At 45.3% G+C, this 27,219-nt stretch overlaps 1 protein-coding gene across 1 annotated transcript in view; it reads left to right on the top strand.

Moving 5' to 3' along the window:
• GABBR2 (gamma-aminobutyric acid type B receptor subunit 2) overlaps positions 1–27,219 on the top strand; it is a 320,004-nt gene that overhangs the window by 134,205 nt on the left and 158,580 nt on the right. The window contains exon 4 of the mRNA XM_059657467.1: positions 25,881–25,982. Within this exon, the coding sequence (XP_059513450.1) occupies positions 25,881–25,982 (102 nt within the window). The remainder of the gene's footprint in view (positions 1–25,880; positions 25,983–27,219) is intronic.

Below are 27,219 nucleotides of genomic sequence, written 5' to 3'. Positions count from 1 at the left end.
ACTGGGTTCTCCATAAAGTTTTGTCATTTTCTTCATATAGATCCTTTCCATTTGATGTTGAGTTTATTTTAAAGTATTTTTCTTGCCTTAGGGAATAGGATATATTTTTCTTGACATTTTAGAAGTGTTTATTGCTAGAATATAGAAAAGCTATTGATTAGTGTATATACATCTTATGACTGACCATATTCAATTCTAATTACTTCTGGTAGTTTTTTCTCTCTTAATTCCCTTGGGCTTTCTAGGTAGACAATAATACCAGCTAGAGCGAGAGTAAATTTGCTTTGTTTTCCAGCATTATAGCATCTTTATCTAAATGATTTCTTATGAGGTGGTACTGCATAATGGTTAGTACAGAATGACTGCTTAGGTTCTCATTCTAGCTCAGCTATGCAGCTGGATACCCTTGGGCAAATTATTTAACTTTTCTGTGTCCCCGATAATGGGAACATACTCATATCACCTCAGGTGTTGTGAGTATTAAAATAGGTAATACATATAAAGTACTTAGGACTTAGAACAGTGCCCAAAGGAGCATCTAATATATATTTGCAATTGTTATTACTAGTGCCCCATTCACTAAATATCCTGGAGCTATATTTAAAAATACTGGTAATAATGAATACTCTAGTCTTGTTCTTGACTTTAATGAGAATGTTGTTGTAAGGTATGATGTCTGTTGGAAGAACTGATATTCTTTCTCATGTTGAGATGTTATATTTTTTATTTATTCAGTGTTTTAATCAGCTGACATATCAGATGTCTTTTTAGAATCTACATCAATAGCGATGTAATTTTTTTTCTTTGCTCTATTAGTGTGACAAATTATAGTCATCAATTTCCTCATATTCATTCTATTATACATAATACACTCATTCATTTAAAACATATTTATTGAGTGCCTCACATGTGTTGGGCACTGTTCTAGGTACTATAGATGCATCAGTGAATGAAACAAAGTTCCTGCCCTCAAGGGGCTTGCATTCTAGTGTGGGGAGACAGATAATAAAAAGCAATGATCAAATAAATGTATAATATTTCAGGTGGTAAGTGCTGGGAAGAAAATGAAATAGGGTAAGGGGAATAGGATATGCCAGAGGGGTGGGGTGAGGTCAAGGAGAGAGTCAAAGACAAGGTACCATTTAAGCAGACACCTGAAGTCAGTGAGGGACAAGTCTTAGGTTATCTTGGAGAAGAGGGTCCAGAAGGAACAGCATGTGCAAAGGCTCTGATCCGGGAGAGGTTCTGGTGGTGCTGGAGCCACCAAGGAGACCATTCTGGCAGGAACAGAGTCGGGAGGAGGAAATGGAGCAGTTGTTTGGGGAAGAGATTTCTGGCTCTTACCAGACATTCCTGAGCACTTTGGCTTATACTTTAAGTCATTTGAGAAACTACTGGAGAATATTCTTTGTTTTTGAGAAAAAGTTCACATAACATAAAATCCACCATTTTAATCATTTTAAAGTGTGCAATGAAATGGCATTTGGTATGTACATAATGATGTTCAACCATAATCACTATATAATTCCAGACATTTTCACCAAAGGAAATCCCATATCCATTAGCAGTCACTCACTTCCCCACCCCCAACCCCTGGCAGACACAAATCTTTCTCTGTCTATGGATTTGCCTATAATAGACATTTTCATTTAAATGGAAGCAGAGGGGTGTAAGGTAGGGGAAATGGGTGAAAGTGGTCAAAAGGTACAAACTTTCAGTTATGAGATGAGTAAATTCTAGCTTACTTGTGTATATATACATACTAGAGGCCCGATGCATGGAATTCGTGCAAGAGTAGGCCTTCGCAGCCACAGCAGCTGCCTCAATCCCTCCCTCACAGCTGCGGCGGCTGCCTCGATCCCACAGCTGTAGCCCCGGCTTCGTCTAGAAGGACATCCGGAAGTCGTTTGGCTGTCCAATCTAATTAGCATATTATGCTTTTATTATTATAGATATATCTTCTTTGGAGAAAAGCCTATTCAATTCCTTTGTACAATTTTTAATTGGGTTGTCTTTTTGCTGTAGAGTTGTAAGAGTTCCTTATTTATTCTGGATACTAGATGCTTATCAGATACATGACTTATAAATATTTCCTCTCATTTTGTGAGTTGTCTTTACATGTTCGTAATGGTGTCCTTTGCACAAAAGTTTTTAATTTTGGTGAAGTCCTATTTATCTGTTCATTCTTTGTTATTGTTGCTTGTGCTTTGGTGTCATATTTAAGAAACCATTGTCTAATCTAAGGTCATGAAGACTTGAGCCTCTTTCCTTCTAGGAGTTTTATAGTTTTAGCTCTTACATTTAGGTGTTTGTCCATTTTTAGTTGATTCTTGTATATGGTGTGAGGTAAGGGTCCAACTTCATTTCTTTTTGTATGAGGTGATTCAGTTGTCCTAGCACCATTTGTTTAAAAGACTATTATTCCTCCATTAAATGATCTTGGCATCCTTGCTGAAAATCAATTGACCATAATAGTATGGATTTATTTCTAGACTACTAGAGAGTTTTTAGAAGGAAGGAGGATTTGATCTGTCTTACATTATAAAAGGGTCTGAGTGGAACATAGTGACTTGGACTAAATAATGAAAACCAGTTAGATTCTTGATCTTTTTTTACAATAGAGCTGACAAAGTAGATTTCTTGATGGAATCTATATGTGGAGTAAAAGAAAATGAGGCATCCCAGTTTCGCAAGATGAAAAAAACGTTCTGGAAATGGATGGTGGTGATAGTTGCACAGTGATATGAATATACTGAATACCACTGAACTGTACACTTAAAAATAGAATTGTAAATTTTATGTACATTTTCCACAAATTTTTTAAATAGATCATTTTTAAAGCAAAAAAAAAAATGAGGCATCAAGGATGGTACCTAAGGTTTTGGTCTGAGCAATTGGAAAGAATCAGTTACTACTTATTAACTTGAAGAAAAATGCAGAGGAATAAGTTTTAGAGAGGGAAATTAGTAGAGTGTCTAGATCTGCCTACTGGAAATCCAGATGCTGCTGGATAAATGAACTTCGAATTCACATTTATAATAAGCCATACTAGCATTCTTGAAATAAACCTATCTTTGTTATGCTGCACTATTCTTTTAATCAATTTAATTATCTGGGATTTCCACCCTGTAAGTACATGTAAAAGAAGCTTATATTTTACTCTGATTATGCCATCCTTAATCAGGTTTCATTTTCAGAATTATCCTAGATTTACAATGTGAATCAGAAAGTTTTCTATCTTTTTACATGCCTTGGAACAGTTTATAGAATATACAAATTAGCTTCTCTTTGAAAATAAAAAACCAGTCTGTAAAACCATCAGGATTTTATGTCCCTCATCTCACCCATTTTGCAAGTTCTTTTTGACTTCTTCCATGCTTCTTGATCACTTTAGGTTTATACTTCTTGTGTGGATTTTAGAAATGTATATTTTTTTGAGAATAATTCATTTCCTTGAGATTTTCAAATTTATTATCGTATGCTTAGTAAAATTTTTTAAATGTCTATGTCTTCTGTTATATGCTCTTTCTCATTACAGCTATGTCCCCCCCCCCAACTTTTTCCTTGATTAAACTAGTTCGCTTCTTTATTGATGTAATTGATATTAATATTTTAAATTTAGCATGCAAAATATGATCAAACATCTTAATTTTTTCAAGTTAAATTACATCTGAATCAAGCACTCCACTTGCCACACTTACTTGAGTTAGCACCTCCCTCTCCAAGTAGCACCCTCCTCCAAAATAGCCAGCAACACTGGTGGTCTTTCCGTCACCAAATGGAAGAGCCTGTGTTCTGCGGCCCTTGCTGCCAACTGCCACTGGTGGTGCTGTTAACCCTGGTCAGACTGGTGACCTCCACTGATTCAGGTCCCTGGATATTTTTCCAGCATCCTCAAGCTCCTCACCAGGTTTCCAAGTGGCAACCTCTTCCAACAGTATTTTTACTTCCATATGGAGCCACTCCCAAGATGCAGGAAGGCTGTTGGAGTGATTTGGTTACTTTTCTCTCATGGATCCAGAACCTCTGTTGTCTTTTTCTTCTTAGATATCTAAACCCCCAAGAGGCTGAGAGGGTTTCTTTTAAAACCCTACCCCTAAATGGGCCTATTCCATTTTGCTGCAGAGTAGAGCTCATCCTCCTTAAAGCAGACACCTTAGTTGCTTGGGGGCAGAGGAGAGGCTCCACTTGTCTTCCCCTTTAAGGATTGCTCCTGCTCCTAGAGATAGATAAGTTTTCCAGACATTTCTCTTGCTAAAGAACATGTAGCAAAAAACACAAGTTAAATTTTCAGTGAAACATCTCATTGTCTTGTGTGTGTTTTTAACCCAAAGAACCAACACGTGGATTTTTATTGGCTCTGCTTCTATTACCTACTTTCTAATTTATTTGCTTCTGCTTTTATTTTTATTAATACCTTTATTCTTTAGTTATGTTTGTTTTGCCATTCTTTTTCAACTTCTTGATTTGTATACTTACTTTTTACTCTTTTAGTTGCTATCAAATGTATTTAAACCAGTAAATTTGTGTATGATTACAGTTTTGACCAAATTCTATACTTTTAACTAAATAATATGGCATCTTCATTATAATAAGAGTACTGTATAATTATATTTTCAGTTTAAAATACTAGGTTTTACTTCTCTAAGTACCAATACAAAAATGAAAAATCTATTGTTAGCTACATAGAATAGCACATTTATTTACAACCCATTCCTCATCACCTCTAATTTTGTGTTATTATAATTTGAGTTTTTATTTAACTTTGTTCTTTACATTGTGAATAATTTTCAATTGTTATTTGAGATATTGATTTTATTTTAAAACTAGATTATAATAACTATGATTTTAAGATTCAGATTAAAATTTATAGGGCTTCTATTTCTGATGACAATCTTTCATGAGTTGTGTCTTTTAATTTATCTCTCCATGGCATGAATACATCTTTGAGTAATATTTTTCAATAAGGGTATATGAGTTTTATATCTTCCATGCTATTACATAGATCACAGTTTTTCTCTGTGGCTTTTCCTATAAAGTATAGATTTCTATGACCATAATATTATTTTTCAAATCTCTCTAGACATTTCATCAATGTTGTAATGAATCTGAAGCAATCTGATTTGATTCCTTGTAGCTGTCTTTTTTTTTTTTTTTTGCATGTGCTAGATGCTTATAGGATTCTTTCTTTTTTTAATATATATTTTATTGATTTCTTAAAGAGAGGAAGGGAGAGGGATAGAGAGTTAGAAACATTGATGAGAGAGAAACATCGATCAGCTGCCTCCTGCATACCCCCTACTGGGGATGTGCCCGCAACTAAGGTACATGCTCTTGATCGGAATCGAACCTGGGACCTTTCAGTCAGCAGGCCTATGCTCTATCCACTGAGCCAAACCGGTCAGGGTGATATAGGATTCTTTCTTAATCCTTTGAATTAATAAAGAAAATACAGTACCTATTGGGTGTTTGTCTATTTTGTCTGAAATATGATTAGCATTTTTTAAAAATATTATTTATTGATTTCAGAGAGAGGAAAGAAGAGTGAGAGAGGGATACAAACATCAATGATGAAAGAGAGTCATTGACTGGCTGCCTCCTATATGCCCCCTACAGGGGATTGAGACTGCAACATGTGTCCTGACTGGGAATCAAACTGTGACCTTCTGGTTCATGGATTGATGCTCAACCACTGAGCCACACCAACTGAGCTGATTAGCATATTTATTTGAAGAATTGGATGTTCAGATTGCAGTTTTCTTCTATTATATCTTTGGTTATTACTCTTTTGTTCTGATATCTTTTTAGAAATACCATTACATTTGACCCTTGAACAACATAGTTTTGAACTGCAGTGGTCCTCTTAGACATGGATATTTTTCAATAAATATTTTATCTTCCTTATGATTTCTTAATAACATTTTCTCTTCTCTAGCTTATTTATTGTAAGGATACAATATGTAATACATATAACATACAAAGTATGTGTTAATTGACTTTTTATGTTATTGGTAAAGCTTCTGTCAATAGTAGGCTATTAGTAGTTAAGTGCTGAGGGAGTCAAAAGTTATATGCAGATTTTCAACTGAGCAGTGGGTTGGTGCCCCTAATCCCCACATTGTTGAAGGGTCAACTGTAATTCACAAGAGAGTCTGTCATTTATCCTTCATATTATTATTTTCTCTCTGTTCATTTTTATATTAGTCCTTATTCTCTATTCTGAGAGAATATCTCAACACTGTCCTCCATAACATCCATCAGATTCCAACAATTAAATTCTGCTCTTTAATGTTTCCAATGCTTTTTAAAATTCTCATAACATTATTCATTTCTTGTCATTAGCATCTTAACTCTGCCGGCTTCTTTTAGTATCAGTCTCTTTTATTGCATATCGCATTTCTTACATCTTAGAGACCGGGTTTCCTTTAAACTCCTTCAAGTACAAAACAGACACTACAATTGACTTCTTGTTTAGTGCAAATCTTTTTAGAGGTGATGTTCTTCCTCTGCATGCACTTCTTGTTTGCCTCCTTTATGTTTCAGAAAAGTTTCATAGGTTTAATGTGCCTTTTAGGTCTTTCCTGGCCTGGTATTTGCTTATAGCATGTGTCAGTTATCTTGGTCCCCTCATCATTTTACCTAGATGCTAGGATTCTTCACCTCGGATATTAGCTTGGAAAATTGGGTGATAAAGTTTCACATTACTAACTAGGGACAAGCAGCCCAAGGCATTAGGGGCCCATTTTGTGGGCATTTCCTCTCTAGTTTATCGGCACAGCTGGTCCAGATGTACACTGTTCCTCCTGGCCTCTCCTTTGTTCTCTGCCTGCTGTGGCTCAGAGCTGCCCCACTTGGTCCTGGGAAAGTGGGCTTGGCTGGGCTTTGCTTGATCTTGGGTCTAATGGCCCAGCTACTCCAGAAGGCTGTGGGCTGCACATGAGAGGTGGGTTCCCCCTGTTGGGCTCTGCACCCCTCCTGTGGCCCAGCCTCTCCTCCAGCATTCACTCACTCTCCGTCTGAGACTGTGAGGTGGGTCCTGTGAGCATGTCCGCCCTCCCCGCAGCACCATACTGCTTTCTCAGGAAGGAGAGCTGTGAGTCAGTTCAATCTGGTTTCACTGGCACTGTACCTCGCAGAAATTCCTCAAAGTTGGTGGCATATTGATGGCACCCTTTCCTATGTTCCCATGCCGAAGCAGATTCCCCTATTTTTATCCTGCCTTGGTCCTTTCTGTCACTTTCAGAAGGAGGTAGCTTAGGTGGGAGTTGGACATCTGTGCTCAGCTTTACCATCTTTCCCCAAAGTTTCAGAGTTAACATTATTTCAGAGTTAACTTTGATGTACAGAGATATGACAGTTCCTGAGCATTTCCTCTTAAATGCCTCCTATATTATGTGCTGCCCTCATCATATCTGGTTTTATACTTTCTCCTGGATACTTTTTCTCTCCCGTGCAAATTTCAATCTAGTACCTCTTGAATAGATGGGTCATTCTCCCCGCAAACATGGCGGTGCCTGTCTTGGAGCAGTGAGTGCCACTCCTTGCCAGGGGCTCATCATCTGGCATTGTAAGTCACATCCTGACCTTCAGCAATATTAATGGAATTTCCCCACATCCTCCTTTCCTTGCCAAAAGTATGACCTTTGAAAGTAGAAACAGAGAAGAAACTGTCCCCCTGCCTCCAAGTCCCCAGTCTCCTTCCAAAGCCTTGGGTTTCACTAGAGAGCCATTTCGGACTTCTTCTGGCACACCCAGGCTCTCCCTCCTGCATGAATCAGCAGACGTGGGCAGCAGGCAGTGGGGGAGGGGGTTGCAGGACACCCCCCACTCCCCATCGCTGCTTGGCTGCCCGCCCCAGAAAGACGGCACGTCATACAATTTGCCATATCCAGTCTGTGAACAGCTGCCTCCCTAGCCTCTGTGGGGAGTCACCAAGCACCACACATCTGCTCCTTCCGGGGATAGTGAAGATTCCTCCCACCACGGTGCTGTGAATTCCCTTCAGGGGTTTTATGGGTGTGGAATAACATTCTTCTACAGAAAGCCCAAGTAACCCGTCTTCATGAGAAGACACACCTATTGGAGTTTAGTTCCAGTTTAGGCACCACCAGCACTTGCCTCCCTTCTCCCAACCTCATGTCATGTTTTCTCCACCTCCCCTTTTTGACTTTGTTGCCTCTGATAATAAACCTGCCATATACTGAACTTCAGTCATAGTAGACCCTGAGCACGTATTAGCTTATTTTACTGTTTCTAACAACCTTAAGGTAAGTTGTGGCTTTGCCCCATTTGTAGGTGCAAAAAGCACTTAGAGAGTTTCCTTGCTCCCCTGAGGTGGCCTAGCCAATGGGGGCACAGCCAGCATCCCATTCTAGAGCCACCTGACTCCAGTTTGTCCTCTTTCCTCTCCTCCATTGCGGGAAATAGAAACACAGGCTCTTGTTGTGGGTTTAAAGCAGGGGTCTACACCTGTGGGCCCATGAGCCAAATCCAGCCCCTGTTTTACTGGAACACAGTCATGGTCATTCATTTGCACATTGTCCATGGCTGCTTTTGCAATGTAAAGGCAGAGTCAAGTAGTTGTGACAGAGACTGTGTGGCCTGCAAAGTCTAAATTATTTATTATCTGTCCTTTACAGAGGTTGACCCATAGTTTACAGCATGAGCTGTGGAAAGCAATAGGTCTGAAGTTAAATCCCCAGCTCACGGCTTGCTACCGGTGTGACCTCAGGAAACTAAGCATCTCTGAATCTCATTTTACTGACCCATGAACTCGTCATAATCATATACATTTTGTAAAACATATTTTTATTGATTTCAGAGAGGGAAAGAGAGATAGAAACATCAATGATGAGAGAGAATTATTGATCAGCTGTCTCCTGCATAGCCCACACTGGGGATGGAACCCACAACCCGAGCATGTGCCTTGATTGGAAATTGAACCATGACCTCCTGGTTTATAGGTCAACGCTCAATCACTGAGCCACGCTGGCCAGGCAACAATAATATATTTTTGTCCTTTTTATTTCATAATCATATATTTTGATTTTATACCAGTGGTCAAGAGAAGTGAGATGACATGTGTGAGGGGCTCTGTATCTGAAGGGTGCTCAGTAATCGGAGTTGTCTTTGTTACCTTTCTCACTATCATAGATGTGCAACCTTCCCCACTTTTGCTCTTTGGCTTCCTTTCTGGAACATTCCAGCCTTTTGGTTTAAGAACCCTTCACCTTTTCTGACACCCCCTGATACAGATGAAGCACAGCTGCTTCTCCAGCTTCCTCAGAATGCTGGGCAGCAGGTATAAGTGACACCTCAGACAAATGAATGGGATGTCCTGAGGTCTCATTCATTCATTTAGCCAGTGTTGGCTGAGCTGGATTCCATTCCATTATGCTGGAATATGACAGGGACTCAGACAGGGCTTCAGGGCCTCCAGGAGCTGCAGCAGGGCAGATGGACAGGTTAATAAACCATGACAGTAATCACAACCCCAGCGCCTCCAGATTCTAGTCCTCTTTGGAAAATTCCCCTTGCACTCTGCAGAGTGAGCACCTGTTCCCCAGAACCTCTGGGTACTGCTCCTAGGAAGATACATTATAAAAACTGCTTAGCTAGCACAGCTTCAAGCCCTACTCCTGGGCTGTTGGCCCACTCAGCACTTTGATGCTATGTCCACCCCAGGACATGGCGGGCTTGCCTGACTCGCCAGCTCCCTCCCAGGACACAGACTCAGCACCTCTACAGGCTGGGGCTGGCTCCACAAGCTTCAGGCCAGGGCAAGGGCAGACTGTCTTTCCTGCCCTTGGAGGAGCTATTGACAGCTTAGCTCCTCTCCATCAGTCCGTGAGGCCTTGATATTCTCCCCTAGACACCTGCGAGAGGGCCAAGACCTCATGCCATGCTGTGTGCTGTTGTGGCTGATGCAAAGAACTTCCTAATTCCTCCAGAACAGGGCCAAGAAAGGTGGCCCTGGGAAGAAGGAGCAGAGAATGCAAGGGTCCAGGGGTGAGCACAGGTCACTGGAAAATCCAGAGGGACTTCACGGAGGTGGGGCTCTTTGCAGTAGGGCTTAAACAGTGAGCACAACTTGAAAACAGGAGAGCAGAGGTCAGGAACTTAAAGTGATTCATTTGTGTGTGGTTGGTGGTAAAAACCAATTATAAAGGATTATGGTAAAATGTGAGATGGAAAAACTGGGATATAAAATCATGTACACTTTGATGACTTCTACCTAAAAGACATACCTGTTGTATCAGTTAAGGCCCTGGCAGGAACCAGATGGCATATTCAGAGAGTTGAAGTGAAGGAAGTTCACGTAGACCAGCGGTTCTCAACCTGTGGGTCACGACCCCTCTGGCAGTCGAACGACCCTTTCATAGGGGTCACCTAAGACCATCCTGCATATCAGATATTTACATTACGATTCATAACAGTAGCAACATTACAGTTATGAAATAGTAACGAAAATAATTTTATGGTTGGGTCACAACATGCGGAACTGTATTTAAAGGGCCAGAAGGTTGAGAACCACTGACGTAGAGGAACTACTTTGGGCAGGACCAGGGCCACTGAGCTAATGCTGATCAGCTGCTGTGTGCAGGCACTGTGCTGGTACTGGAACACTGAGGAACAGGCTGGGCACTGCCTTCAGGCGGTTCCTATCTTGTTTTGTAGGGATTTAGGAAAAGCTCCTGGAAGGGGTGCAGCTGGTAGCTTTTGGGGTCCTGCGTGGGTACCCAGACCCTCAACACAGTCCCTACCCTCCAGGCCTCCCAGTCTGGGGGAGAGGGACACTCAAGTAAACAAGCCCTTCTCGTGTCTGTCATTGCGGATACCCACCCTGGGGTCAAGGCCAGTGCCTAATCCCCTCCCCTCTTCTCCCTGCTCCTAACCCTCCTGAATTCCGGAGACAGAGAAACACGAGTTTGAATCTTGGTCCTCTGGCTTACTAATTTTAAAGCCTTTGGCAAGTCATGTAACCTTCTAGGTCTCTCATCTGTAAAATGGGGACAATATTGGCATCTGCTTCATAAGATTGTTGAGAGAATGCAGTTCACTCCAGAGTGATTCTGCCATGTCCCCTACAGCCTGCTTGCTCCCTGGGGGCTTGGAGTGAGGCGTGGGAGGAGGCAGGAGGCGGTGAAGAAGAGTGGAGGAGGGGAAGAAAAATGGGCCCTGGGAAGCAATTTATACCTAGGCCTTCACTTCCTCCATCCACCCACACCCAAATCTGCAGTCCTGGAGGAAGAAGGGAGTCAGTGCAGGCAAAGAAGGGTGGCTTTAAGTGCTAGGGCTATAGGACCTCAGGCAGAGCTCCAGAGCAAAAGACAGAAAACGGCTTTGTAATGTAGAACGGAAAAGGAAGCTGCACCTAAAAAGGGCAGTGATGCCCCAGGGTCTCCGAGGAGTCCTTTGGCTCCACCTTGAAGGGAGAGGTGGACACTTGGATCCCGCTGCTTCTCCAGCTTATGGAGCTGCCTGGAGCTGTCCTTGTTCTGCAGGGTTGAGAGCCTGGGTGGCCCTCAGCATCTGCGCCCTCGTAACTAGGGAACAGGTTCAAGAATCCGAGACCTTCCTTGGGGTTTCAGCAATCCCTTCTGCTCCTCTGATGCTTGAATCCCTTCTGTAGCAATCCCACCTCTGCCTGCACACCCACAGTGACGGGGCGCTCACCCCCACCTGGGAAGGCCTTTCCATCCTTGGATCACTCTCTTATTGGAAAGTTCTGCCTCTGAAGCAGCCAAAATTGACTTCCTGGTGGCTTCCCACACTGGTACTGGCCCTTTCCTTGAGGCCCATGTGCTGAGCTGGTGGCCTAGTCTTGGTGACAGCTCCTCTGGAAGTGCAGGTGGGGTGTCTCCACACCCTGGACCTCCCATCCCCTCAGCCATTCCTCTGGCGGTGACAAAGAGCAGGGATGGGACTCGAAAGCCAGGGAGCGATGCTGCATTCTGCTCCCTTTGAGGCTCTCAGGTGTGATTTCTCTAATAGCCCTCCTCTATTTTGGTGTCAGAGATGCACTTTGCATCTGGCTGATTTCCTATAGAGGTTTGTATTCATCATCTTAACTGGATAATATCCCTGTTTTATTAATATCCAAATATTTCTGTAAATATTGGTTTGGTCCCATGAGTCTGCTTCAATTAAAGCAATAGGCACTTTGTCACAGAGAAGCAATGAGGTTCGGATAGCTAATTTAATTCCCCACAGCCAGTGTATCCTGACTTTGCTGACTGCCAGCGGAGTGGTGAGCTCCTTGAAAAAAAATGCGACGCAGAGAAGACTGCCGGCTGGGGGGACTAACGGGGGTTTGTGTATTTTTCACGAAGGGAGCCTGAGCCTGGTCCCTCCTCGATTCTTTGGAACTTCTAACATTGGAAGGCTGGCTGATTTGCGAGCCAGAGGGCCCTCGTTCTCAAGTCACCTGTTCCTCCCCATGCAGGCGGCTCCAGCGTGTTCCTGGCCTACAGTGTGGTTCTGGGAGGTGGCCCCTGAGGAGGACGTGGTGGGCCAGAAAAGGGGACTATGGCCGGCAGGCTCTCCCCTTGAAGGATGCCATAATGGGATGAGGGAAGACAGAGATGTCTTGGGTGGGTCCTGGATGTGGGGGCCTGTCTGTCACTGGCCATCTCTGCCTGTCGAGGTCCCCCTTCCAATCCGCTAAAGGTCCACTAGCACATGGGAGCTGTCATAAGGGCTTGCTGTGAGTGGCTGTACAGGGCTCAGATCACAGGTCCTCACATCCCTGTGCCAGGGTAAGAAGGGAAGGGAAATGTCCTCAGGGAACTCCACCTGCCCTCAGGTCCATGGATCCCCACAGAGCACCTGCAGCAATGGACCATGTCTTCAGGCTGAGACATGCAGCCCAGCCCTGGGCATCTGTCTCATTCCTCTAAGACTGGCTCAAGATTGAGCATGAACTCTTCTGGGCTCAGAATATTTACCCCACTGCCTCTCAGCCTGGACAGATGCTGTGCATCTTCAGTGTGCATTTGTTCATTCTCTTCTTCATCTCATAGCTGTAAGTACCTACTGCATTCCAGGAACAATGCCAGATCCCCGAAATCCAACAAAACACTTCCTCAAGGGGCCACTGTGTTAGTTGGGGAATGGATGTGACAGCCCAGTTCTCATGGTTAGCTCTGCGAACAAGCTCAAAGTTGCGACCTGGATTCCTGAGCCCTCCACTGAGGCCCATGAGGTTGGCAGGCCTCCACCTGAGCCCCAACATCGAATGACATTGCCATTCCGGTCCTCCACTGTTTTCCTGCTCTAGGTAACTCTCGGGAAGTGAGAAAAGCCACAAATGAGTAGCTGGACAAGTGGCTATCAATTAGAGGAAAGCCAGGGTGCCTTTAGAAAGCCTCACCTGTGATGTGAGGTGTGGACAGGACAGGAAGCCAGGATCCTGGTTTGGACCCTCAAGCAGTCAGGTCTTAGTATTCATTCCCTGGGGCTTCCGTAATAAATCACCACAAACTGGGTGGCATAAATCAACAGAAATTCATTTCTTACAGTTCTGGGGGCCAGAGATCCGAGATCTAGGTATCAGCAGGCCATGCTCCCACCAAAGGCTCGAGGGGAGAATCTTCCCAGGCCTCCAGCTTCTGGTGGTTCCAGGTGCTCCTTGGCTTGTAGCCACATCACTCCAATCTCTGTCCCTGTCTTCACATGGCCTCTCCCCTCATGTTTCTATGCCCCAAATCCCCCTCTTCATTTCTCTTATAAGTACTTATTATTGGCTCACCCAGGTAATCCGGGATTATCTCATCTTGAGATTCTTAAATTAATAACATCTGCAAAAACTTTTTTTCCAAATACAGTCACATTCACAGATTCTGATAGGACTTTAACATATCTTTTTTTGGGGGGGGGAGGGAGAGGGGAGAGTCACCATTCAACCTGCTGGCTCTGTAATGTGAACATGCAGGAATCACACATGTATGTGTGGTCTTCACATGGACCCAGGTACTGCCCATGTGCAAGTACCACATATATGCAATAGATCTAATACATGTTATTTATGTACTTGTCCTTTTAAAAAATTTTACTTACAGTAAATTTTGATTACAGGTTAATAAGAGCTCAATTATTTGTAGAAATCTGAAAACTAGATGGCTTCATTAAACTGAAGGAACAATTTCTTCAATGAAAACTCATCAGGTTGGAAAGGTGGAAATATAAACACACAGATGTTTCTACAGGAATTTAAATCCATGCTCCAAGTGTTTGAAAAACTTCGGCGTTTCAGAGGATTGTTTTAGCAACTATAAAATTCGAAAAGGCGAAGGATGGGGGCATGTGGAATTTTAAAACACTTGTTCTCTTGGAACCACAAGCATTGGTGGTTAAAGAATCTCCTCTCAAGCATCCTGACCAGATTCTATTTACATCTCTCTGAGGCAGGGAGCTCACTAGCCACCAAAGCAGCCTTCTCCGTCTTTAGAAAGTTCTTTTTGGCTTTGGACCAAACTCTGCTTTCCTGAATCATCTACCTGTTGTTCCCCGCTCTGCCACGGGGGTGCGAGAACCAGATGCCTTCTCTCCCATATGACAGCCCTTCTTGTTTGAAGTCTGCCATCACTTCCTGCCTTGGTCTACTCTTCTCCAGGCTAATTTTTTAATTAGTTTAAATTAATGGCGGTTTCTGGGGAGCTCCAGCCCCAGTAAAAGTGACCTGAATTATTCAAAGATTTGAGTGTTTCAAATGCCTGTTTATCCTAATTAGCATTTAACGACAGTGATGCCCTCTGCCTCTAACGAGCCACATTTTAACATGTTCCATATTTTAATGGGTTTTACTTGAATGAACTGTTTAATCAAGTAAAGACACATTTCATGAATGAATAGAAGTAAATCTATAATTACACGCTTTAGTCAGGTAAGAGGAGTGACATTTCAGCACAATCCAGGGCTATATATAGCGAGCGCATTTGAATGACAAAGTAGGTTACCTCGGCTTCCATAGGAGACCTGGGAATTCGCTTTGCTCTCAAGTTCATTTCAGTAACCTAATTAGAATTTTCAAAGAGTTGTAAAGTGCATGTGGTGCAGACCTGGTTCTCCCCATCTTTTCCTGGATCTCTGTCTTTCTGGATGATTCCTGAGCAGGGGCAGTGGTCTCATTGGGGAAGTTGTCTTGGGAACTACTGGCCACAGAAGCCAAGTGTCCTGGTCCCTGATACTGTCCACGACCTTCACTGTGCATTTCACTTGCTCTGTCAGAGGCTTCCGCCTGGGACGTGGGGTAGGAACCTGGTAGCTTGTAGCTGTAATAATGCTCTGCCTCTCTCTTCTCCCTTTCTCATTTTCTCACCCTCATGCTTTTCTCCCTCCTTTCCCTCCCTCCAGTCTCCCTTCTGACGTGGGCAGGCTCTGCTTGAGGTGCTGGGGGCAGGAGCAGAGGATCAGGTATTAAAGATGAGACGTAACTATTAGATGGGGCAGCAGAGGACGGGGGAGGAGTCCAGGCTGCTGAAGGAAGATTGTGCCCTGGACCTGAAGAAGGTGAGGGTTGGTGACTTCGGGGGCGTTCAGGTGAGCTTGGAACCCAGCTGTGAGCCTGGCAGTTCTGTTGCTTTTACCTCTAGATGAGGTAAATTTACTGACCCTAAATTTTGTGGTTCTCAACTTTAGCAGCACACAGGAATCATCAGGAGAGCTAATGCCTGGGTCCTGCCCAGAGATTCTACTTGGTATAAGAATCAGCCAGGGTTATCAGTGTTTTTTTGAAACAGTGATTCTAATGTGCAGCCCAGATGGCTTCAGGTAACTGCAGCCCAGCCGACATCTTGACAGCCTCATGAAAGACCCTGAGCCAGAACCACCCGGCTGAGTGGCTCCCACATTCCTAACCCATGGAAAGGTGTAAAACACATTTTTCTTGTTTTAAGCCACTAAATTTTGGGTAATTTGTTACCCAGGAATTGATGACTAATACAGATTATTAATTGCCCCAAATGTATCCTCAGGTGGGCCACTTCCTGCCACCTCCACCACCATCTCCTTATCCAGCCTCCAGAATCTCTTACCTGGATGATTCTGTTGCCCCCTCCATGGCCTTCCTGTTCCCCTCAAGCCCCTGGCCCCTCATTGGTCCTACAGCAGCCTGAGTCATCATTTTAAAACACATTTCTAATCATGCCATCCCCTCCCTAAAACTTTGTAACTGCTTCCGACTGTGATTAAGCTCAAGACCAGACTCTCTCACTTGAATTATGAGACCCTCGTGGTCTTCGCCACCTCCTCTTCTTTCCCATTTCATTCCAACAGCCTTCCCCCTGCCTGGCCCATATTCTGCTCTAGCCTAGTCCAGCTCTTTTCTAGTTTCCCCACTCGCTCCCTCCCACCATAGGACCTTTGTACACACTGCTACTCAACAAGGAAGCCTTCTCCCTGCCTACCTCCTGATCTCTTCATGACAGCTTCTCCCAGAAACATGCCCCTGAACTTGAGTGCCCTTGTCTTAGTGGCTAACCAGGGTGGTCACCTGATTAATGTCTCTCACTCCCACTAGATAGAGACCCAGGATAGTAAATGGTTTTGCTCATCGATCAGAGCCCCATTACCTCCTCATACGTTGCCTAAAGCAGAAGAGTTTTCAATATCATGACTGAATGATTGCATGAATGAATAAACGAATGAGAGAGAGAGACTGACAAGAACAAACAGGACCCCATTCTGAAATGGCCAGGCACTAGGTAGTTGTCCAGAAAGGACTCAAGCCTAGTGGCCAGGCAGTGACTGGGCATGAGATGGAATTCCAGCCCTGGAAATGAAGCAGGAGCCCAGACTGAGGGCCTGAGGTCTGAGAAGGCCCCTTGCTGGAGGACAGGGGGTGTTCAGGACTAAGGCAGGAGATTTGTGGAGGCAGAGAGTTCATTGGCCCTACCTGTGGGCAGCAGAATGTTGCAGGGGGACAGGAGCTTAGCAGGACATGCAGATATGGTCCTGGGCCCCTGAAGCAGGGCTAGGGTAGGTGGAGAGAACAGACTGACCCACAGGGAAATTATTGAAAGCGGGGCACATAATGCAGTTCTTTCCTAAGCTCAGTCACTGGGTGATTTCCAGAGAGTGGGCGTGCCAAGCATCATCTGGGCAGTTGACGTGTGATTAGTGGAAAGGTGCAGGTGTCAGGGCAGGAAGGAGGCCTTGAAGGTAGACTGGCACTGTGGTCTACTCCGAGCTGATGATAGCCTCCCTGAGGGACATGGTGGACCCACATTACACTTAAAATGGGTCACATGGACTGAGTTATGCGAAGCCAGAAAATTCTTCTAAATAATCTGTCCTTTCTCAATTGCATCAGCATCCCATCTTTTTCTCTCATCTCCTTTTCCTTCTCCAACCTGCCCACTTCTCCACCTACATCTCACAGGATGGATGAAAACCAGCTCTGTTTGCCTGACGCCTAGTGTGTGGATGGAAGCTGTGTGCTCAGCCAGCTGGAGGCTCGAGGCCATTGTGAAGGCTTTAGTGAAGTGACCGGTCCCTTTCACCCCTTTTCCCATGGCCCAGTGAGCCAACTGATTGGGAAGTTGTCTGCAGACCCACAGCACCTGCTGTTCAGATAGCTGATCTGACCTGATGGCATTTTTCTCCCTGCTCGCCCTGAGCAGGACTGTCTCCATGGTTCTGGGCTTTCCCACAAAAGCCATTGATTCTTCCTGGCTCTTGACTTCTTTTAAGATGTTGGATTTCCCTAGAAGACTGTGTTCAACTGTTCAAATCCCTGGTTAAAATTTTTGGATTTGAATCTTTGACTCCCGATGCTGCTGGGGAGGCCTGAGGAGTCATTGGTGTCACTCCTTGTGACCTTTACACTCCTCAGCTGCCCTCCTGAGCCACTTTGTCACTCTCCCTGATAAACCAGATTCGCCTTTTTCACCCAGTCCCCTAACTCCCCTCTCCTCTGGCAACAATCAGTCTCTTCTCTGTATCTATGAGTCTGTTTCTATTTTGTTTATATTGTGCTTTAGAGTTCACATATAAATGAGATCGTATAGTTTCCGGGGTCCAACCCCAGCAGGTCCAGGGGTTCCCAAAGGCGTAGACGGAGTCGGCGAAGAAGGAAGGACACGGAGACAGTGTTCAGTTGATCAGCAGCCTAGCCAGGATCTCCAGCCAGGATCTCCAGCCAAGTTCTTGTCTGGATCTCCAGAGAGGTTCTGCTTAGGATCTCCAGCCAGGTTCTGTCCAGGTTCTCCAGCCAGGTCCAGTCACCAGGTTCTAGTCAGGTTCTCTTGCCATGTTCTATAGTCAGGTTCAGTCCAGGATCTTTTGCCATGTTCTCTCCAGCGAAGTTCTTCTGTCTCCAGGCTCCGTGTAGGTTCTGTCTTCTGAATTCTGTGTTCTAAGTTCTGTGTCTTGCTGTCTTGTTACATCTGTATTTATACCAGTTGATTCAATCCTATCAATCTCTATTACAAAGGTTAGGGCGTTTCTTATCTCCATTCCAGGGAGTAAAGATTAGGTAGCTTAAGCATGATTGTTCATAGTTAAAGTGATTAATTACCCGCCTGGCACTTAGTTGAGGGGTTTTATTCCCTCCCTAACTTCAGGGGAAAATCCCTACCTGGGGATTCAACCTTTCTCGGAGAGGTGACCTTGGTTAAAACACAGTGCCAAGAAGGTGAGCAAACATATTAAGAACCGTATGCCATATATTCCAGGTCCCTTGAAACAGCAAGGATGGACCGGCTCCCGGCATATAGTATTTGTCTTTTCTGGCTGACTTATTTCACTTAGCATTGTACCCTCTAGGTCCATCCATGCTATTGCAAATGGTAAGATTTCGTTCTTTTTTATGGCTGAGTAATATTCCATTGTATATATGTACCACAGCTTTTTTATCCACTTGTCTATTGATGGGCATTTGGGTTGCTTCCATAGCTTGGCTATCTACACTAATAAAAGAGAAAAATGGTAATTGGCGTACGACAATACCCTTTTCATTGGCTAATCAGGGCTATATGCAAATTAACTGCCAACTAAGATTGGCAGTTAACTGCCAACAAGATGGCGGTTAATTTGCATATGTAGGCACAATGCAGGGAGGCGAAAAGGAAAGCAGGAAGAAGCCCCCTGCCACTGACAGTGATCAGAAACCCAGGGGGGAGCTAAGAGCTGGGGGGCAGGGCAAAGGCGGCCCTGGGGCCGCCTTTGCCCTGCCCCCCAGCCATGATCGGAGAATCAGGCGCCTTTGCCGCCCTGGCCAGTGACAGCAGGAAGTAGGGGTGGAGCCAGCGATGGGAGCTGGACACGGTCGAAGCTGGCAGTTCCCGGGAGCTAGGGGTCCCTTGCCTGGGCCTAAAGTGAAGCCCACGATCACGGGGCCGCTGCAGCTGCGGGTCCCAGCTGCCCGGGCCGGACGCCTAGGCCAGAGGCGTTAGGCCTGGGCAGGGGCGGAGCCTGCAACCGCAGGGAGCTGGGGGTCCCCTGCCCAGGCCTGACACCTCTGCCGGAGGCCTCAGGCCTGGTCAAGGGGCCGATCCGGTGATTGGTGATCGGAGGGTGATGAGGGTCAACTCCTCTGGCCGAGGCATCAGGCCTGGGCGGGGGGCTGAGTTGGGGATTGGGGGGATATGATGGTCCCCTTGCCCAGGCCTGAAGCCTGGGTCAGAGGCCTCAGGCCTGGGCGGGGGCCAGAGCCAGTGATCGGGGGGAGATGGGGGTCCCCTGTCCAAGCCTGACACCTCTGGCAGAGGCGTCAGGCCTGGGCAAGGGGCCGATCAGGCGATCAGAGGGTGATGGGGGTCTATGCCTCTGGCTGAGGCATCAGGCCTGGGCAAGGGGCAGAGCCAGCAATCGGAGGGGTCTGGGGGTCCCCTTCCCAGGCCTGATGCCTGGGCCAGAGGCATCAGGCCTGGGCTGGGGGCAGAACCAGTGATGGGGGGAAATGAGGGTCCCCTGCCCAGGTCTGACGCCTCTGTCAGAGGCGTCAGGCCTGGGCAAGGGGCCGATCCTGCGATTGGAGGGTGATGGGGGTCAGTGCCTGAGGGCTCCCAGTATGTGAGAGGGGGCAGGCTGGGCTGAGGGACACTCCCCCCACCCCCACACCCAGTGCACGAATTTCGTGCACCGGGCCCCTAGTTATAAATAATGCTGCAAAGAACATAGGGGTGCATATATTCTTTCAAATTAGTGTTTTGGGTTTTTTCAGATATATACCCAGAAGTGGAATCACTGGGTTATAAGGCAGTTCTATTCTTAATTTTTTAAGTAACCACCATACTGTTTTCCACAGTGGCTTTACCAATCTCCATTTTTTTTTATATCCTCACCAATACTTGTTGTTACTATGATAGCCATTTTGACAGGTGTAAAGTGATATCTCATTGTGGTTTTTTTTTTCTTTTGCTATTCTTTTTTTTTAATAATATATTTTTTATTGATTAAGATATTACATATGTGTCCTTGTCCCCACGTTACACTCTACCCCCCCCCCCCCCGCTCATGCCCTCACCCCCCCCCCATTGTCCGTGTCCATTGGTTAGGCCTATATGCTTGCATAAAAGTTCTTTGGATGATCTTTCCCCCTTACCCCTACCCTCCTCTACCTTCCCTCCAAGGCCCGACAGTCCAATCAATGCCTCTCCATCTCTGGATCAGTCCTTGTTCATCAGTTTATGTTGTTCATTATATTCCACAAATGAGTGAGATCCTGTGGTATTTATCCGCTCTCCAGTTCCATCCATGCTGTGGCAAATGGTAAGAGTTCCTTTTTCTTCTTCCTCTTCTTAAAGAATACCTTTCAGCATTTCATAATGCTGGTTTGGTGGTGATGAACTCCTTTAGCTTTTTCTTATCCGTGAAGCTCTTTATCTGACCTTCTATTCTGAATGATAGCTTTGCTGGATAAAGTAATCTTGGTTGCAGGTTCTTGCTATTCATCACTTTGAATATTTCTTGCCACTCTCTTCTGGCCTGCATGGTTTCTGTTGAGAAATCAGCTGACAGTCATATGGGTACTCCCTTGTAGGTAACTGACTGTCTTTCTCTTGCTGCTTTTAAGATTCTTTATCCTTTGCTCTTGGCATTTTAATTATGATGTGTCTTGGTGTGGTCCTCTTTGGATTCCTTTTGTTTGGGGTTCTCTGCGCTTCCTGGACTTGTAAGTCCATTTCTTTCACCAGGTAGGGGAAGTTTTCTGTCATTATTTCTTCAAAAAGGTTTTCAATATCTTGCCCTCTCTCTCCTTCTGGTACCCCTATAATTCTGATGTTGGTACGCTTGATGTTGTCCCAGAGGTTCCTTACACTATCTTCATATTTTTGGAATCTCTTTTCTTTTTCGGTTGGGTATTTTTTGTTTCTTTGTATTTCAAATCTTTGACTTGATTCTTGGGATCCTCTTGTCTGCTGTTGGATCTCTGTAAATTATTCTTTATTTCAGTCAGTGTATGCTTAATTTCTAGTTGGTCCTTTTTCATGTCCTCCATGGTCTCACTATACTTATTGAGGGATTCATTAAATTTATCGGCGGTTTCCATAAAATTCTTGAAAAACCTTATAAACGTGGCCTTAAACTCTATATCCAGTCGTTTGCTTTCCTCCATTTCTGCCATTTGTGACCTGTTTCTTTGTCTCCGCATTTTGGCTGCTTCCCTGTGTTGATAGAGTGGCCCTGCGCGCCAGGTGTCCTGTAGGGCCCAGTGGCTCAGCCTCCCCAGTTACCTGAGGTGGACACTCTTGGTGCACTCTTGGTGCCTTGGTTGTTGTAGGATCACTGGGAGGAATTGACCTCCAGGCCAATTGGCTGTGAGAATCAGCTGTGTCTGAAGTGGGAGAACTTCTGTGCTGAAGACACCCTTTTGGGGCAAGATTTGCTTCAGTGGGGCTTTGGTGCTCACTGAGTCTGCTCCCTGAGTGTGTCCCTTATGGATCTGAGGGGTTGCAATCTGGATGGTCCCCCTCTGACCACTGGGTGCAGTGGCTCCTGGATCTAAGGAGGTGCTAATTCAGCCTCTGCCTGAGGCCACACAGCAGGAGCCACGAAGAGGCTCAGCTGTGAAGCAATGCAAGCTGCTGTGGGGCCTTGGGCCTTCTCTTGGAAGTTCCGGGTCTGCCTGGCTCAGCTGCAGTTAGGTAATTATCAGTTTGCAAAGGGCCGGTACATTCACATGCAAAAGCCTCTGCTGCAGCCTGGGTGGGGCGGGGTCTCAGGGAATCAAAGGGCGGAGGAAGCAGCTATGGCTGATTCTCCACCCAACCCTAAGGAGTCCCGTGTCTCAGAGACCCGATAATTACTGCAAGCACCTCTGAGGGAAAGCCGCCCTCAAGTTCGCCCGCTGCCGGACAGTCCAGCTTCCTGTATGAGTCCTGGGTCCCCAGAGACTTCCCGGAACCGGAGTTCAGAGCAGTCGGGAGCTTGTGATTCAAAAAGACAGCCGCGTCCTCAGGTGCCACACCCTTTCCGCGCTTGTGCGCGCGCGCGCGCGCGCGCATGCGCGCGCGAGCCGCTGTACCTCTGCACTTCACCTCCGCAGCTCCTCTGGCTCTCAGTGTGCTTTTCTTTCCTTCTAGTTGTAGAATTTACACTCAGCCAGCCTTCCTGTTGTTCTGGATGATGTCTGCTCTGTCCTTTGCGGTGTTTTTCAATTGTTGTGGGAGGCGGCAATTTCCCGGTGTTTATCTATGCCGCCATCTTAGTTTCTCTCCCTCATTGTGGTTTTAATTTGCATTTCTCTGATTAATAGTGACATTGAGCATCTTTTCATATGTCTATTGGCCATTCATATATCCTCTTTAGAGAAGTCATACCAGTTCTTGAGGGGGAAGAAGTCAACAGCTATTGCCTCTGGCACACTTGTTCTTCTCTGTGGTGCCAAGTGACTTTGGCTCCTTAGGGATTTGATTCCATGTGGAGCCCAGAGTTGTGCTCTGAAAGCAAGGGGAGTTCTTTCTTAGGTGACCTTAGTTCTGTGAACTGACCCCAAAGCCCTTGCCTTTAAGGACTCAACCCTTCCCTGTCCCCTTTCCATTATCACGGGGGCGCCCAGCTCATGGCCTTCCTTGAAACACTGGCCATCCAGGCCCTCCCTTCCAGGTGATAGATGGGGCAGACTTCTTCTCTATCCCCTCCCATCAGTGCCCATCTCATCTCTTCTCTTCCCTCCCGGGGTGGCCAGGGCCTTTTGGCAAATCAGACTCCTGGTTGCTCCCTCCCTGGGTCTAATATGCAGTGGGATCCTCTCTATACTTGAGTGTGTGTATATTTTGTTTTCTTGAGAATGAAGGGTTATTCCTTTCCCAGAACACTTTTCTGCTTTTTTAATGGAATTGAATAAAAAATAGGATTCTCTTTGCAGAAATGCAGTTCATAGCAAACTGCCAAAAGACATTGACTCTGTTAAACAAGACATACCTGCAGGTCCAGAAGGGGAAAATGGTGATTTTTCAAATTTGCTAAGTAAGTCTTTGCCAGTGAACTGAATGACCCTTCTAGCCACATGTGAGGGTGTGGATACTTTTCCTTGTGAGGAAGATCAATTACATTATTTCTTTTCCATGCTTTGGTTATTTTAAAATACCATTTATTACTGGTTTCCTCCATTTGCTTTCCCTTAAAAAGTCCATTAGATTAAATACTCAAGCTGAGCACAGACTTCTTGGTGCTGAAATTATGGGCAGTGAGGGCTGATTGCACCAACCAGCTGTTCTGACCTGTTCTGACTCATCAGGCCTCAGGAACCATCCACATCTGGCAGGATCCAGAAAAGCCAGCCTGGGAGCATGTGCAGAGAGCGCTGGGCTGGGGGGTCACAACTCAGCTTCCTCATTTATGAAATCAGGGGCAGAGTGAGAGGACCTCTAGGGTGTTTTGGTTTTATTTGTTTTGTGTTCTGACCACCTATAAAATATTTTATCTGCCATAATTACATACAGCTTTTAAGCACACATTTACACAAAGATAGATACCCAAGCCACTGACTACCTTGATGCCGTGCCTTAAGCCCGGAAATGCTCATTCCAGCTTTTAGGCAGTGAAAAGAGCCTTAGGACTTACAAAGCCATTCCACATACTCAGCATTTTTAGTAGGCCCTGAAACAACCCTGTGAGCTACATGCTGTAGTGTCCCCATTTTAGAGGTGAAAAGACCTGAGAGCAGGAGTAGTTCCCTGAATTTGGGTGGCATGCAAGTGGAGAGCCGGGGCCGTCGGTGCAAGCCCAGCAGTGTGTGCATCCAGCTGCACTGCCTTCCAGCAGGGGCGTGTTTGCACATTTTCTATGTTTAATTGTTGTTGTTGCACAACACCCTCATGACACACAAAGCAGATCATGCCCCCTCCCCTGCATCCAGCAAGAAATTGAGGCAGCCGAACTATACTAGCAAAGTCAACATTTTTTTTTCATACAACTAGTTTCCACTCTCCTATCAAAACGGAAGTAAAAACGAAGGATGGACAAGCTTCACCCTGACTGTGTCAGTTTCATTCTCAATACAAAACATTTATCACAAAGTATTTCAGGCATTCAGAAAAGCGCAGATTCAAACCACCTATGGGCTTGCTACCCAGAATTTTAAAATGTTCACATTTTTCCCTGTTTGTGTAATATTTCTTTTAAAGAAATAAAATACAGCAGTTCCTATTGAAGCCCCTTTGTTCCCCTTCTGTAATGGTGGCTGTCCAGTAACCATCTTGCGATATTCAGGGCCAAATTATTCAAAACATTTTTATATGTACATTGGAATAATTATCATTTTAAAATATATATATATTATTGATTTGAGAGAGAGAGAGAAAGGGAGACAAAGAGGGATAGAAACAGCAATGATGAGAGAGAATCATTGGTCAGCTGCCTCCTGCAGGCCCCCTACTGGGATCGAGCCACAACCCCAGGCAAGTTCCCTGACTGGGTCCAACAAGTGACCTCTTAGTTCATGGGTTGATGCTCAACCACTGAGCCGTACCGGCTGGGCTACCAATTTCTGAAACAAGAAGTGCCTTTGTATTGTGGTAAAATATACATAACATAAAATTTACCATTATAATAATTTTGAAGTTCACATTGTTGTACGGCCAGCACCACCAGCCATCTCCAGAACTCTTTATCTTCCCAAACAGAAACTATGTCCATTAAACAGTAACTCCCCAATCCTTCCTCCCCCAACCCCTAATGCCAGACTCAGACTGCAGATTTCTTTGGTTTGGTCCTAACTGTTTTAAAATTCAAAATAGTATCAATATTTTAAAATATGGGGATCTTGTATTTTTAAAAATCTAGATTTCTGACTCTGGTGACTCTAGACTAACATTCTGGCATGGCATGATGGGAGCTGCCACCTTAGACGTGTGGTTGCCAGTTTGCTACAGTCCCTACCACTCTGTAATTTCTTTCCTTGTTGGTCCTGGTGAACACTGGAGTTGGCAGCCCTCTGCCTTTCAAGCACATCGATGTTAGTCATCTGAGTGTCAGCAGACATGTAGTTATGTTTAACACTACAGGCTGGTTCCATACCCACTTATTTCATTCTGCATTGTCCGTTTGAATGTCTTGGCTATTTCTTCACCCTATAAGTTAAGTAAGATTACAAATAATTAATACAAAATATAAATACTGTTGGGATGTACTTGAATAGTCTGGTTTGGAGTCAGTATGACACTGGAGAAACACCAACATGAAGTCCAGAGACTTGGATGCTCCTCTTGATTTCTCCAGAAAATTCCTGGGAAACTTGAGTAAGGCCCTTCCCTGTCTGGCCTCCTCATGCCTGTGTGCCAGGCCCCACAGGGTGCTATAGTTTATAATGAAGATAAAAATCAGTCCTTTCCGATGTTAGTGGAGAAAATCGCCTCACTCACTGGACGACCTCGCTGAACCAGCCCTCTCTGTGGCCACCAGCACACCCACCCTCTACTTTTTCTCTCTGACAGGTGAGGAATGACCTGACCGGGGTTCTGTATGGTGAGGACATTGAGATTTCAGACACCGAGAGCTTCTCCAATGACCCCTGCACCAGTGTCAAGAAACTTAAGGTAGGTGCAGTGGCCACGGCCTGAAGGACAGAACCAATGCCACACTCGTGGGGTTCCCAAATCCCCTGACTGTGAAGGATCTTGGAGTTCGGGCTGTTTCATTTTATCCTTGGCACCTCAGACATGGGGAGAAGCTCCCAGGAGCTGGCTTCCCTTGGCTTTCCAGCACTGACCAGAGGTCTCAGCGCCAGCTGCATGGCCATGTAGAGCTTACTCAGTGATTGTATGTCTGTTAACCCAGCCTCAGAGGCAAGCAGGGTATAAGTTAGCATCATCTCCAATACAAAGCATCTCAGAGAGAGGAACTCTCTTGCCCAGAACCACAGCAAGGAAGTATACTGGTGGGACAGAAAGCCTAGGCCCCTGACCCCCTTCCGTGACACTCACTCCAGGAACAGAAATGGTCAACTAGAAGTTTGCCCAGTTGTAAGTGATCTCTGAGTGTCATCTGTCCATTCATTCTGCAAACTCTCAAATACCTTGTTTGCGCCAGATCCCCTCCTGGGCTTAGGTTTACCATCAGGCCTGCCCTTGTCCTCAGGTGGCTTGCACCTGTTGCAGAAAGCAGTACCTCTTAGGGGAATCAGGAACACAGGGACCTGGGAACAAGGGAGGAAGGGACTGGCCCCACCCAGGGAAAGGGTTCCAACAAGGCTCCAGAGAAGGGACAGCATTTGAGCTGGCCATGGACAATGAGCGGGATGGGGGCCTACAAGAGCCCAGCAGGGAAGGAGGGCTGAAGACAGAGGGCCAGACAGCTGTGCTCACTTGACGCTTGGAATCAGTATGAATTCCAGGAGACTGGCATATCAGGTGGGACAGGAAATTTGCCGAGGCTAGAAACAGTTTAGAGCCAGTTTCCATGAGCCTTGAATGCCTAGCTAAGAACTTTGGCCTTTTATCCTGAGAGCAGTGGGAGCTGCTAGGGATTTAAAGCAGAATCAGACATGGTTAAAGCTGTCACTTTCCTCTTTCACTCTCTTCCACTTCCTCATGCCCACATTGAAAGTCATTGTCATGGAGACCCAGATATGACATATCCCCTCTCTCTTGGGCAGGCCCCAGGTTACACTAATTAGAGCAGGTGGCAGTTTAGAGCGCTCATCTTTCAAAGCTCTCAGTTCACAGATGGCATACAGAAGCTGAGAGGTGAGGGGTAAAGGAAGCAGAGCATCATTTCTTTGTTCCCTGTTCAGAAGCAAACACTGCATCTACACGTGACATTTCAGCCCGGGGA

The sequence above is a fragment of the Myotis daubentonii genome, chromosome 11 (genome assembly GCF_963259705.1).
Source record: "Myotis daubentonii chromosome 11, mMyoDau2.1, whole genome shotgun sequence".
Classification (NCBI taxonomy): Eukaryota; Metazoa; Chordata; class Mammalia; order Chiroptera; family Vespertilionidae; genus Myotis; species Myotis daubentonii.
This window is presented reverse-complemented; position numbering and strand designations above follow the sequence as displayed.